This window comes from Zosterops lateralis (assembly GCF_965231275.1).
Source record: "Zosterops lateralis genome assembly, chromosome: Z".
Lineage (NCBI taxonomy): Eukaryota > Metazoa > Chordata > Aves > Passeriformes > Zosteropidae > Zosterops > Zosterops lateralis.
In genome coordinates this window covers 70,055,729-70,070,511 of record NC_139800.1, presented here as the reverse complement: position 1 = coordinate 70,070,511, position 14,783 = coordinate 70,055,729, and the positions used below count along the sequence as shown (strand labels likewise).

General features: G+C 36.6%; 1 protein-coding gene across 1 annotated transcript in view; it reads right to left on the bottom strand.

The window, feature by feature from the left end:
* Nucleotides 1–14,783, bottom strand: part of ST8SIA4 (ST8 alpha-N-acetyl-neuraminide alpha-2,8-sialyltransferase 4) — a 53,862-nt gene that overhangs the window by 30,542 nt on the left and 8,537 nt on the right. The window contains exon 3 of the mRNA XM_083883532.1: nucleotides 8,305–8,562. Within this exon, the coding sequence (XP_083739658.1) occupies nucleotides 8,305–8,562 (258 nt within the window). The remainder of the gene's footprint in view (nucleotides 1–8,304; nucleotides 8,563–14,783) is intronic.

The following is a 14,783-nucleotide window of genomic DNA, read 5'->3' as shown; positions in this document are numbered from 1 at the left end:
GTATATTGTTTGAAACGAACAATCTAACAGGTATTTTTTTCTATATAAAAGCATTTAATCAGAAGCTTCATAACTTCAATGAAAGTTATGAAGGGAAACAATCACAACTCATGTTGTGATTGGTAGTATCATAGGAAATAACATCCATGGTACCTCAAATTAATGCTGCAGTGCCTGCTCTTCCCATGACATTAGACCAGACCATACACAAAACCTTTCCACAACAAGGTGGTTACTCTAAACCTAGCATTAGGCATCAATTATATTATTTAGGAAATCTCTAAGCTTACAGAGGGACCTAACTTACAAACACTATGTACAACCATGATACTAAAAGACAAATGTATCTATGAAACATGCTCAGTAAAAAAAGCTCACACATGAGCTTTCAGTGTGATAACAGAAGATTTCCAACTTAAAAATGCACTGCAATGCACTAAAAAGAGCTCTGGGATAAAAGAGAAAAAATAGATAATGTCTGAAATATCCTGCAGTATTTGAGCACACATAAAACAACTGAGATACTGAGACACGCAGACCAAAAGGTCTCAGTGATTGAAAACCTGTTTTTTCTACAACTACCTATTGCATGTATTAGTTATAGTGGGATACCTTAAGAAGAAGTGTGGGGAAAAAACTGCTAATGACTGGAGTCGTATGCCATGAGCAAAAAATGAAGAATGGAGTAGGTGCTTCTGTATCACACTTCTGCCAAATGGGGTGCTCATCCCTGGGTTCGCTGTGCCATCTTTATGGCCCAAAAATCCATAACATCCATAGTCTTTTAGAGAGCAGAGCTTAACAAAGAAAATAATGCAATCAAAATCACAAAAACATGCTTAAATGAGAAGTCAACTGATTTCCACAGAGATTCAGTTCAACTTGCTTTGTCACTAATCAGTATAGGAATCATGTATATGTATACAAAGGCTCAGTACATAGTATTCATGGACCATATTTTAAGTAAATTTTAAACAAAAACCATTAAAATTTCCCTGAGTAAAATGGCTATCATTTCCATTTTATCTGACATTGAGAACGAAAAGAATATTCTACCTACAGTAAGATAATGCAAGAAATGGCCATGAATCTGTACACTTTTTAATCCTCTAACAACTGATGGACTTCAGGTTTACAAGTTGAAATAAATACTTTAAAACAGTATAAAGCCACAGGAAAGAAATGCTTTATACCAATGCTTTGTTTTATTAGTATCTTCGCTTGGTAGAGCAAAGCCAAAAATATCAGTAACAGCATAATAACTACATACATTCTGAGAAGACAAAAAATGAAAATCAGATTGTTGCTGGCACACATATTAAGCCTTTCTGAAACATAAGGCATTACACCTAGATGAGTGTCAATAGCATACACTCCTTCCTGAGCAGCCTGAAAGGTTCTGTATGCAGATTCATATCCAAATTCTTGTAAGAATCAAAATAGTAATCTTGAATTCAGTAATTCACGTAATTTTAAAGAAATAATTGGACACAAAAGAAAAATTAAAGGCTCAAGCAAGCAGGAGAGGAAAGAAGAATTCAAGACTGAAGAGAATCTCACAGCTGGACTACACTCTACTCAATCTACATGCAGGAAGCACTTTGCCCTCATACTTGTGTGTATATAGCATACCTTCTCACCTGGTTCTCCAAATAAAGGTGTTCAGCAGTGCTGTGCTAACTTTTACACATGCCCGAAAAGGAGAGATTTACAAAAAAAAAAAAACACCCACAACCCCATGCACAAACTTCCTATTTCCCCCAACTAATGTAATTATTAGTAATGTGTATGGATTCTCACATGTTCTCCATACTTTGGCTACTGATAAAACTAAAGTTCTTTCAAATTAGGCATATGAATCTGGAATAATAGTGAACCACCTAACATACCCACTTCACCTCAGTCCCTATCCATGGCACAATGGATGTCTCATGAGAGCTGCAAGGCTCAGGTACAGCACTGCAGATTCTATTCACAGGCAACAATCATGAGGGGTTTTTAGTATGTGCCCTGTAAAATACTGATTTGATACACCCTTTCACAACACAAGTTCACAAAAATACCGAATTTATGAGTTCAGTATGAAGATGGGTTTTGTAACATCACCTGGTAATAAATTTCATTAATTCCTATTACCCGGATTAGAACTTATACTAGTAATCAAGCAATTCTTTCTTCCCAGTATCTCCCTTAAAATCAGTGACTGAAATCCAAGTTCTTATCAACTGACACAGCATAGTGGAATGCCCAAAAAAGTCTAAATGGCATTTTAGACGGAGTTGCAAAAAACACATTATTTACATCTTTATTGTGTGTCCTGCTGCAAAACTACACATGGATTTGTTTTGCTGTTTTTCCCAGTACTATTCCTTTGATAACAAAATAAAGCAATTAATTTCTATCACTGAAAGGTTTTTGCATATATAAAAAGTTCAGCCTCTTCAGCCAAAAAAAACTACAGCAGTGAAATATTGAAAACTATATTTTAGCAAATAAAAAACTAAGAAATGGAACCTAGCTGTATCCTGAACACCTGTACCTTTGCTTTTTAATGTGAAAACATCCTTACACATTACTATCTATAAACAGTATATTCTATAGGGCAATCATGAAGATCCATAGAATTGTTATAATTCTGATGAAGAACTTTTTTTTTTAAAAATCTGCAACATTATGAAGACAGAAAGGGTTAAAAAATTATTACCCTTGCAATAAATTCAGAAAAAAATTATGATTTTCATTGTTTTCGAGAAGCACTTTGGAGTTGTTAAAATGGAATGTAGAAAGCAGCAGCAGTTTGAACATTCCAAAATGGAGAACAGCTAAAAAGCAGTTATTTAGATTAAGACTGCTCTGAACATTTTCACCTCTTAGAACAGTGAGGAAAAAAACCCCCATAGTATTCCTCAGTTTCCAACTGTTTAGAAAACTACTAAATTAAAGGCTCTGTATTATCAACAATAGGAGTAAGTGACTTTAAAATAATTGTATTCCTTGTTCTCAGGATAGTTATTAGAAGATTCAAGGAAGATTCAGGCTAATCCTATCTGCTCTACATTTGGAAGCTCATAGGACATGTGTTTATTTAAGCAGCCTCTTTAGAAACCATGGTCATTTGTATATGGGTGTAAAGAAGTCACTTTCTACTGATATTTCCTGAGTGTTCTATACTTCTGTGCTTAAAAATCCTCCTAAATCCCATACTTAAGGACTAACTTCTTTTAAAAAGCCAACAACCCTAAAATGCAGCTACTTCAGTCAAGCCTTCCCCAAGGCTCTCCTGAGGTGGAGACCACTCACTCCTGGCTGACTGGCACAACTCCACCACCCTCCCCTTTCTCAGACACTCAAATCCCCGGGCAAGAACATTGTTAGATTATGGCTTTCCTCTGCTTTCATTTAAAGTTTCACTGTACTGTGACAAGTTTAAGGAAGAAACAGAAGGCAAAAATAGAGCTGCCACACTTGAGATCTGAAAAGGGTCTAATGAGCTAGTCATGATTTATTTTTAGAGGAAGACTCATGCTTTAAAATATGTGTGTTGAACTGGTAACTTTGCTTTCAACAGATCTGCTGGCTCCAAGGATTTAGCTCTACTTGGCATGATGGCCATGGTCCAAGCAAGGTGTACTAAAAAATATTTGGAAATAAAAGCTGATGCGAATTACAAAAAACAAGTTCCAGAGTATAAGTAAATTACTAGTCTAAATATTTTTATTCTGAAAAATTTATGATGCTTTTTTCCCTAGCACCCAAAGCTACATTAATGAAGCTACTACTCATTTTTTACTAATTTAAATTGCTCTTCTGAAATAAGATATCACACCTCCACGGTATGATTAGGTCTGTCCTTTTCTTCTGCCTGACTATATCTGCTCTCTTCTGTTCATACCACATATGATGCTTGCTTCTGCCTATCACAACTACCCACAAAGATCAATACTCTAGAGAGAAAGGCAAAACAGATTATCCTCATCTATGTACAGGGCAAACCAAGACATCTGTTAAAGGATATATTCTTTCCCCTCAAGGAAAAAAAAAAAAAAAAAAAAAAAAAAGGACAACAAGCTTTTTCATGTCAAATTCACTACCCACAAGGGTGGTCAACTTAAAAAAACCAAAGTCAAAGCATGCTGGAAAAATAGAGCTGCATTTGCTCAGCAAAATTTTATCACCAGTGATGGCAAACCATTTGGTTCCTAAATGCTGTCAGAGTCACTAGGAAAAAACTCTCATGGGAAGAGTCGTAACATATAAAGTAGGTGCTTCAATCCAAAGAAAGAAGCAACTAACATCTCATGGCTGTTCCTTGTCAGAGCAGCCCTAACCTGCTGAAAAAGCTTCACTCAACAGGTCTGTTCTCTACACTGTCCAACTCAAATGAAAGGGACTTTTCCAGAAGTGGTTTCACCACAAAAAAAAACCCCACAATATATATTTACTAGAGTTTGTTTGACTGGTTGGTTTTAACCAAATAACTCTAAAACTGAATGTTGCCTCTGCTTTTGAATAGGTCTCATCACAAATGTGGAATTAAATTATTTTAAAAATATATAAAATAAAACTACTTATTCTGATCTTTGATATTGTTCAAATTCTGAAGCCAAAGCTGAACTGTTTGATATTTGGTACACATTGGCTTCCAGAAGTAATTTCAAGTTATTACTTGGCAATGCTTAGTATTGTTATTTTATACTTGCCCAAAATACAGCTGCATTTCTCAGAAACTCCTATGTAACCACCACATTTCAAAATATACCACTAATTACACAAGTTCGTCTGCTCTGTAAGATGCAACAGCTAACTCAGCCCTGGCTTAATATATTCAGCATGAGAAAGTGCAGAGAATGTGGGAATAAGATGTACGTATTCATCAAATCAGATATTTTGGAATGCTCCAGACTCTCTCTGGGCATAGTATCAAAATGCAGCACACTTAAGCTCAGCACTCGAAGAGAGTAGTAGGGGCACACAGATTCAAAGTCCCTAGTGGGGTATAAAAGCATGAGAGGTAAAAAGGAAAGGTATAAAGGAAACAGAAAACAGTCACAGTCATCGCAGTTTGGGATTTTTTTAATAGCAAAGAGTCTACTTGCTTCCCATTTTAATTGGATGGACCCCATTTTCTACTGCCAAAATAGGGATAACTTCATTAATCTTGTGAACCTTCTGTGTGTTTGTCCATTATTATTAACACTTCACACTACCTTTATATAATATTGAGTTTATCATACTGCAAATATTGCTGGATATCCATTGTGTCCTCTTCACTGTCACAAACCCTCAGTGTCAGTTTTATCATTAAATTAATGGTATTGTTGGTGGTAACTCTAATGCAAGAACTGTTCCTCTAAGAAATAACTCTCAGAGACAATTTTCCTTCAGATTTCACCCCCCTCCCCATAAAATACAATCAAAATCAAGGAAATATATTTAACCAGAATGACATACTTGTCACAGCATACAGGCATAATGCACTTAGCATCAGAGGATTCTGCAAAACTGTCCTTCACCAGCCTACACGCTTGGACACATTCAGTAACTCCCTTTGAGAATACCATCAGGTGGCACATAAGTGAGGACATTTTACTTCTCAAGAGATCAGATAAAAGTAAAAAGATTAACAAAGTGTCATGGTACATTTTAATACTAGAATCCTAACAGCAATATAGGTAAGTGCTTATGAAGCACTCCAGAACTTCATAATTACACCATGTGATTACACATCAAGTGATGTACAACTTTTTCTAAATGGAACAAGAGAAATATAAGAAACTAACACTGATGAATGATTTGCTTTTTCTGTAACTTCCATTACAAACAAATTCTTTGCTATTTAAACAGATACTATATAACTATACATGCATCAAGACTTAAATAAATAAATATCATATAGTGGAAATTATAATATGTAAATTCTAAAACAGTTTAACTTTCATTTGTTAAAAAAAAATATTAAAATAATCACTGCATTTTAACTCCCTATGGGCAGCAGGGCCAAGCATGTTATTCCCCAAACATCAGAGATTATTAATCACAACATTGTCAGACTCAATAGTTGTCATACAGATCACTTTAATTCTCATGTACCATATGAGGGATGTTTCAGGGAATCATAAAATAGCTTAGGTTGAAAGGGGGCCTTAAAGATTATCTAGTTCTAAATCCTCCACCATGGTCATGGACACCTTTCACTAGACCAGGTTGCCCAGAGCCCCATCCAACCTGGCCCTGAACACTTTAATGAATGGGACATGCACAGCTTCTCTGGGCAACCTGTTTCAGTTCTTCACCATCTTCACAGAACACCCACATCTCTCTCCAGTCTAAAGAACTGATTAGCAACCCAAACTTCCTACTGCTCTTATTAAGCTTCACCAAGTCTTTAGAATATTATCTTTCTATAGTTTAGTTAGTTAAAACCAGATATCAGATATCGTTTTAACTAGCCATGAAGTTAGGTGACAAGTGGAAGAGCATGGGGATGACTGCAAAGAAATGCAGCACAAGATTTAAAATAAAGTATGTACCCAGCCTTCTCTACAAAAAAATTTAATCTAGAAAATCCAGCATCTAATTTTTTCCGTAGCCCTGTGCCCTGGAGTGATGTTCTTGTATGACCTATTGCCTGCTTTGTGCCCAAAACTGGGTCCTATAGCTTTAAGCTAGACCCAGAGAGAGAGAAAGAGGAAAGAGAAGCAATATTTTTTTTTTTTGCTGCCTTTGTTTGAAAACACAGAGATAAGACTCTCAGTTTCTTCCAACTCGCGGCTTTTTCTCTCCAGAGAAAAAGAGACGGAGTTGTTTCTTTGCCTTTTAAGCTAGGTTTTAGTTCATTAACTGAAGCAAAAGTTTTTCCAGGAACTGTAGTTTTGTCTTCTAGAACTATTCAACTTTTCTCCAATCCAAAACACCGAAACATCACCCGGGGTCCCCCCAAACTGCACTGCAGCCCAGAGGCTGGCTCCAGACTCGGAAAAACCACACCTACAGAAAAAACTCTGAATCACTCAAGTCAGCATGAAGTTTTATTATTTGACATAGTTAATTCTTTTTATACCTGTAAACAACTTGCTTTTTAAATAAACAGTATTTTCATTTTGTCTGAGAAAAATTCTTTTGAACCTGTAATTTTTTTTTTTTTTGCCAAAATCTACTCTTCATTAAAGGAAGCACCCTTTCAGAAGGTTTCCTCCTAAATTTGTCCAAAACCAAGTCATCCTGTTAAATAAGTCACATTTAACCTCAGCGAAAATACAAAAGCATGCCATAGGCTAAGTGCAGGGTAAAACTGTGGTAATTACTTTTGGATTTCCTCTGCAGTAAGTAAGGATGCTAATTTGAATAACTAGTGGTAAAAGTAAGACTAAGAAGGAAAATGAAAGAGAAGATGCTTCAGTTGCAACTTGTTAAAATAACTTTCAAATTAAATACAAAACTCAAGTATATTATTTTATTTATGTATTACAAAACTGTTATTTTCCTTTTCTTTTCTATGTCCTTTTGCTATTTATTGTCACATCATTTTTTAGGTTGAAAAAAGAAAAAGCAAATAACTCACAATGACTACTATTTCTATATTGCTTTCTGTCACAACCCTCCTGCTTTCTGCCCTTTCACCCTTCTCTAACCAAATCAATTGAAACTTCTTCTTCAAAAGCAAAAGTCCCCATCTCTTGCTCAGCATTTTCTACATAGTGCCAAGATGTCAAATGAGGTCAACTTTGACATGATCCATGAAATCCGAAAGGCCCTCTATTGTGTGTGTTTGAAGAATGAATAAGAAGTGAAACATATAATTTTTTCCCCCAAATGGCAAAAATAGATTCTTAAAGCAACATGAAGGAATATATAAGGATGACTTCAAACTGCCTCAGTGGCATCCTGGTTTAACATCAATACACCACACTGAAATTTTACTACATGCTACACAAAAGTAATGTAGTAATTTACAAAAAGCCATCTCTGCTGACCAAAAGCTAAGAAAGAGTATTTTTAAAGGAGAAACCATTTTGCATTTATGCTACCAAGACCTGTGTAAGATTAATTTTGTCTGAAATAAGCACAGCAAAGAGCAAAATTAAGTAATGCAAACCTCTCTCCCTTGTTTTATTTTCACAGTAAAAATAATCTTCTTAATAATATTCACATGAATTTAAATCTGGGGAAATCACATGTTGATGGATACTGTTTCAGAATAATTTCAGAGAATGCCTGTAATATGTATCTTTGGTTAAAACATTTCTCCCAGCTTTTCTCCAAGAAACATAAGAGCCTGCATCTTCAATGTAGATAGAAACTTACCTTATTACAAAGTCATGGCTATCAATCTCTTTTCCACAGCCACTCTTCAGAAGGATGCCAGAATTCCCAACAACTGCGCAGGTTTTAAATCGGCGATTTTTCATTGGGGAAACTTCAGGGAGAAGGCTGTGCAAATCCCGAGAAATATTTAGAGTGCGACGTCTGTCCAGGACATAATGAATTACATCTCCTGGCTTGAAGCTGCTTTTGACTACCGAGACATCTCTTTCAGCATCCAAGAACTGCAGAATGTTCTTCCTGCATTGACAGAAAAATGCAGAGATAAAACCCAACACTCCTGGCTTGAATGGAGTTCATCTAACAGCAATATAGGCTGAAAAGGGCATACAACATAAAGCAGAGGGTAGACAGTGTCAGCCCTGCTAGAGTAAGTTCCCATGCTCTAGGATGGAGTTAAAGTAAAGCTTTTAGAATGGAGCTCACACTGTGTTTACAATATAATACACAAATAATACCCTGATAGACTCGGACACACAAAGGCACAGAGAGAAGAAAAAATAACGGAAAATTTGAATGCATACTGTGCTTGACTATCTTCACAAAGTTTTGGAATTAAGACTTTTTTAAAAGGACTGTGGCAGTTTGTTTTCATAAAAACAAACTTAAATACATTAAGTATTTGTGATCAGGAAATGTCATCTTTTACAAATCAGCTTGGCTCAGGAATGGCTATGTTTTCTTACAGATTCTTATTTCACCGTAAGAGTAATGTATTTAGTTTAGCATAAAATTCCTCCTAATTAACTGAAGTTTAGCTAAGGCTATCCTAATTAACTTGATATGATAACACCCCCACCCCTTTGTACCAATTTGAACAAAATCAGCTTGAAATATATTGCAGATTAAACTACCGCAGCTCAGGGTCCAGTCAAGCTGTTAGCTGAACTCAAAATCTCTTACAAACTCATCAACACTTTGAAACACTTATCATCTTTTCTGCAGATAATTGTTTAGACAGGTTAACTATTAGACAGGTTTAGACACATGTGACCAAAAATGAGGGTTTAATAAACTACCATGTACAAGTGAACCATGGCAGTTGAACAGTTGTATACTCCCCACCCCCAGCAAGTAGCTGATGAAGAACGTTTGCTTTTATGTCAGCTGAAAAGTAAAGTCATGGTATCTGCTTATGGGGCCACCAGGATGCTCTGCCTAAGTGGAGGTCAAGCAGCTCACATTTGTCTCTATTTGCAAAAGTTATCAGTGCTGATGGAGAAGAGGGGCTCACCCCACATTTGGTGTTGGAGAATGCTGAGACCTGCCTGACTCATCAATCCCAAAGTTAAACACTCCATTCTGTTAAGAACAGTTCTTTCCGGACAGAAACTGGCACTGGTGAGGGTGCAGCAGACAGAGCTCCTGATAATGGAACCAACAAGTGACAGTACTGGTAACTTAAGTAAAGCTGCTGAGCTGATACATCTGACTGTCGATCACTTTACAGCGCAAAAGCTGAGGCCCCCTTTGTAATGGCAGAGAATTCTGACACACTCCTTCTTGGGTGGAGTGTGTGTGTAGCTTCCTTCCTTGAGAGAGAATTTCCTTCCAGGTTATTCCCTAAGGCTGGGTAAAAGAGTCTTGCCCATGGTCACTGGTATGAGTAGAGTATCATCAATTTCTACTCAATTATAGCTTCAATAGCTGGCTTTAATATTATTGCTTCAATATGGCTTCAGTAAACAGTACACTATACTAGAAGTTATAACTACACCATATATTAAATAAAAACGGTCTTTTAGTCTAATTATTATAATTACTATCATCATTAAATAATTTACTTTAATAACTTAAGTATATTTGATTTGCCATCCTTAATCTTGTGGGGCAATGTTGCATAAAGGTTTGGTTACATTTGCATAGTCCTTTAAACATCAAATGTTGACCAAGTCTGGGGCTAGTCAAGATATGATTAGATCCAATCATACCTTGACTCCTCTCTGAGAAGGAGTTTAACATGCAAGGGATTTAGAAAACAAGTTCTGTAGCTTGTAACTCAGGGGGAGGGATTATTAATAAACTCTGTCCAAAGCTTCCATTCTGCCCATGATAGGTGGGGGCAGGGGTCCAAAAACTGGCACATGCTCAATACATTGGCTCAAACGAGACACTTAATGACTGCAATGTAATGACTAATGTATGCAATGACTAATACCTGCACTGGCAGTGTAGAGCAGTTTTCAGTACATCCTTGACATAAAAAGCTGAAAAAGTCCCTAGGCAAGAGCTCCAGGAGCCACTGATAACCCAGGACTGTAAATGAGCAAAGCTTTAGGAGCTGGCTTCTATCTGTGAAGCAGGTATGTTTATGAAGAAAGATCACATCTGAAGAAGTACAACACTCTTATGGAACATACAGGGATGGCTGAGCTGGGGCAGGGTGTTTAGTACCTAATAAATCTACTAGAAATTTTTGCCTCTGCAAGACTAACAAGAAAAGAAGAAAATCAAGAACTTTTTTGTTTTTCACTGTTCTCAGTAGGTAAGGTGGAATTTAAAACAAAATAGATATTTTGTTGATTAAAAAAGATGTTATTTTTGCATATTAAGCTTCTAGAGAAGAACTTCCATAGAGCACAACCAAACAGGGAAAGATAGCTAGAAATGTTATTCTAGCAGTAACAACATTCAGTCACAGCCATAAAGGTGAAACAATCCCCCACAAATTAAAAGGATGAACCACAGAAACACCCACGCTCACTAGCCAGCTCTTGTCTCGCTGCCTCAAGAAAGAAGAGTATGTCTGAGTCCTGCAACCAACACGAAACACTTACCATGGAACTGATCTTAAAAGCCATAGGAGAAGTGAAACATAATAAAAATGGTTTTTAAGTAATTATTCTCATTTTCTAAACTTGGGAAAAAAAATAAAATAAAAATGACTGGAACGTGTTGGGCTATCTGTTACAGCTATCACATATGAAGGAAGCAGCATCAGAGCAAAGGCTGAGGCACATGAGGGACTCAGAATAACAAAGCAGGACAGACAATCTTAAAACCCTGAGTGTAGCTTTTGGTAACGTGTTTCTGTAAAAGGAAGATGAAGACTCAAATCTGGCCCTTCAATTTCCTTGGATTTGATAGCTTAACTTTGTGGGCACTCAGCAACAGATAAATCAACTGATACGAAACAAAAAAGAACAAGAAACAAAGAATTGCCCAATCTAGAAGTATTATATATTACTTCAATTAGTCATTACATAGTAAGAGAGCTACTATAGCTGGGGCTGTAAAAGATAATATGAATGAAAATGATGTTCAAACATGAACATCATATATGATGAATAAAATGAATAATACAATGTTCAAAAGCTATCATAAGCCAATCTAATAAGAGACTTATTTCAATGAACTCTGACTTGAGAAGGGATGACTGCAAACGAGTCTCAAAACCTCAAAAAATCATGTGAAACGTACAGAAACTAGATTTCCAACTATAAAGTCACATGATCACCAGAAGATTTGCTTTAGTCTCTGATATCTAGAAAAAATTGGCCTAAAAGTGTCCATGTTAGGAAAAAAGTAGCAGCAGTTGTGTATGAACATATTATCTTCTGTATTATTTTAAAAAGTGAGAGAAGGTAGTGAAGTTATGCAGCGTCAAAAAATGTAAAAGCACCTTGGCATTCATTATTCATTTGGCTGCCTGCATTCAAAACTCATTTATCTATATGCTCATAAAAGTCCTCCAAAGAATTTCATGTGGACCTGAATTAGAGCCAGATAATCAACCACTCACTTAACACAGCTGAAATTTCCAAAATGTCTAAGGAATTCATTTTTCAATAAAATGCTGAGAGGGTCAGAAGTCACTAATCTTGGTATCTTCTCACATATTTAAAAATGTTTTCTTTTATCTGAAGCTGTCATTACACATTTAGTTAAATGTTAAATGTAGTGTTAATTGCACTACGCAATAGAATCCTCGTATAAGAGATATGTAATAATGCTAACATTAAAATACTTTTTATTGATGTATCCAATCTAATACTGAGAGTAATATGATAAATAATGCAGAGTCCATGCTATTGTTTTAAGTTCCTCTGTGCTACTGACTCACCCGCACCATGGGGATAACAGTACTTCTGATTTTCACCTAAGTGCTAAGAGACAAAAAAAATTACTGAGGAATGTAACAAATACTGAGCATACATGCATGAGTGTCTCAGTCTTGATGCTGATATAATTATAACTTTAAACCTCTGCTCTGTCCCACAAAGAGCACTAAAAATAGCACAACGTTATTCTGATTAAACAGACACGACAAAATAATGACAAGTGTTAATCCACTTAAAGCTGCATATTAAATTCAAAAGTAAGCTTGAACAAAAGTAACCAAGGGAAAAAAGAGCGTGATTTTTAGCAAACCTCGAAGAAATAGTATTCTACAACCTTAAGCTGAAATGTGCAAACAAACAGTTTCATTTGAGGTGGTTTTCAAGGCCTTTTTTTATAAACAAAATAGTACTGGGGTGTGACCTGACCTGTTTTGTGAGCAGGTGAGACTGATGTGACTTACCCTTAATTGTAGCCAAACAGCTGCTTGGAACGTGTTTATACGACTCAAAAAAGCACAGTGTCAATTTGTGGCTGACCTACAGTTTTCTTTTGATAAGGAGAAACAGATCTCTATAATATTTAAACTCCCAGTTATCTGATGAGTTCATGCAACAGTAATGTCTCTGAACAACTTTCCAAATGTTAAGAATATGTACTGCTCTGGGGCAACATGGTGAGATTTTTTTTCATGATGCATTTTTTTGAGTTTTAGTTTGTACAGTGGTCTTTGTACCACAAAATTCTATATTATTATATAAAATTATATATTATATATTATAATCTCAAACTATTCTTCATCTGCCTCAGAAGTGTGTGAAAAAGAGAGAAAACAGACCACTAGAAGATTTGACTTTAAAGATTACAAAAACATGTATATTTTTAGACACTCTCAAGAAAATTGAAATACGACCTCCAAAGCTTTTTCTGGGAAAAATCATTTCTGTAGAGGCAGGGTGTACCATAAATCATTGCTGCTGGACTTGAGTGGACCCCAGGCGTGAGGAGAAGCTTCTGGAGAGCATCCTAAGTGCCCAGGAAGGTTCACCAGCAATCACTGTATGGAACAGAGATGGACTAAGTGTTTAATTGATCCTCTCTGTGCTGTCTGAAGATGGGCCTTTATCTACGTGACCCCCACCCCACGTTTACCTAATATGTTCCTAATAAGCCCTTGTGTTGGGGACTTGACAACCACCTCAAGCACCTCTGTCAGTGCTTCCCTGGCCTTACTGAAAGCAGAGCATTCCTCAGATCTTCTCCGCAGCAGCTGAGCTGCTCTTGTTCCTTATGCCTTGCTTTTAGGACTACACCTTATTCTTAGCAATAGCCTTCATTTACCTGAGGATAAGAAACCACTCAACTTATTTTTTTAAACTTTTATGCTGTGGATTTCTAACCCTCCTCTTGATCTCCTGCAGACCCTCTCTGACAGGCCTTCATAAACAACTCGACTTTCTAACCCTATCTAACCCTGCCTCCCCTTTGCACTCTGCAGCTGGGAGGCAGAATGTGGCTCCCAGCCTTTAGAATCTCGAGGGACTACAGCCTAGATAAAACACGATTTTTTTTTGCCAGCAAAATTAGTTTAATTAAAAACAACATGAAAAAACAAACTCTGTGGTAACAAAAGGCCACAGCTTGCTCTTGCACAAGACTCAGAGTTCCAGCTCCTGTTGATTTCTTGAGGAGGCAGCAGGAACCACAGGTATTTGCACCCTGTGCTGGGTTTTACTTTTATCTGAAAGGAAGTTTTAAGAAAAGCTCTTCCAAAAAAGCAGCCTTTAGAATCACAGGATAGTTTGTGTTGGAAGGGGACTTGAAATATCATCTATTTCAACCAGTGATTTGGATTTGTTAAAAACATACCTAACTGGAAATAACCCTGGAAAGGTCCCTATAAGCTCCCAGCTGATGGAGGCCACACAATCAGAAATGCTGTAATACCAGAGAGTGGGCATGCAGAAGGAAGAGGGCTTTTAAACAGACCATGACTCAATTACCGCTTATCACAGGGAGGCTGTCTATATATCAGCTTACCATGAAGATAAGCAAGGTAGAGTAAGATGGACTGACAAGCAAAAGCCCCCTGAGGTTTATTATAACTAAACCAGACCGGAGAACCACAGATTCCATGTCTCTGACACAAAAATGATCAGAAGGAAACAGTGCAAATAGCTTCAGAACATTGCTTCAAAAGCTTCAGAGCAATTGCAGTGCTACATTGCTGGTTCTGTATTTACTGCTTGCACTTCAGGGACTTACCACAGCTGTTTCACACTAACTTGCAAGACAGAAGTTGATATTAATCTGAACCTTTTGAAGGAGGAAGATGCTTTTTTTTTTTTTTTTTTTTTTAAGATGCTGCTGACAGGTTACAAGTTCTCACACTTTTCTAACAG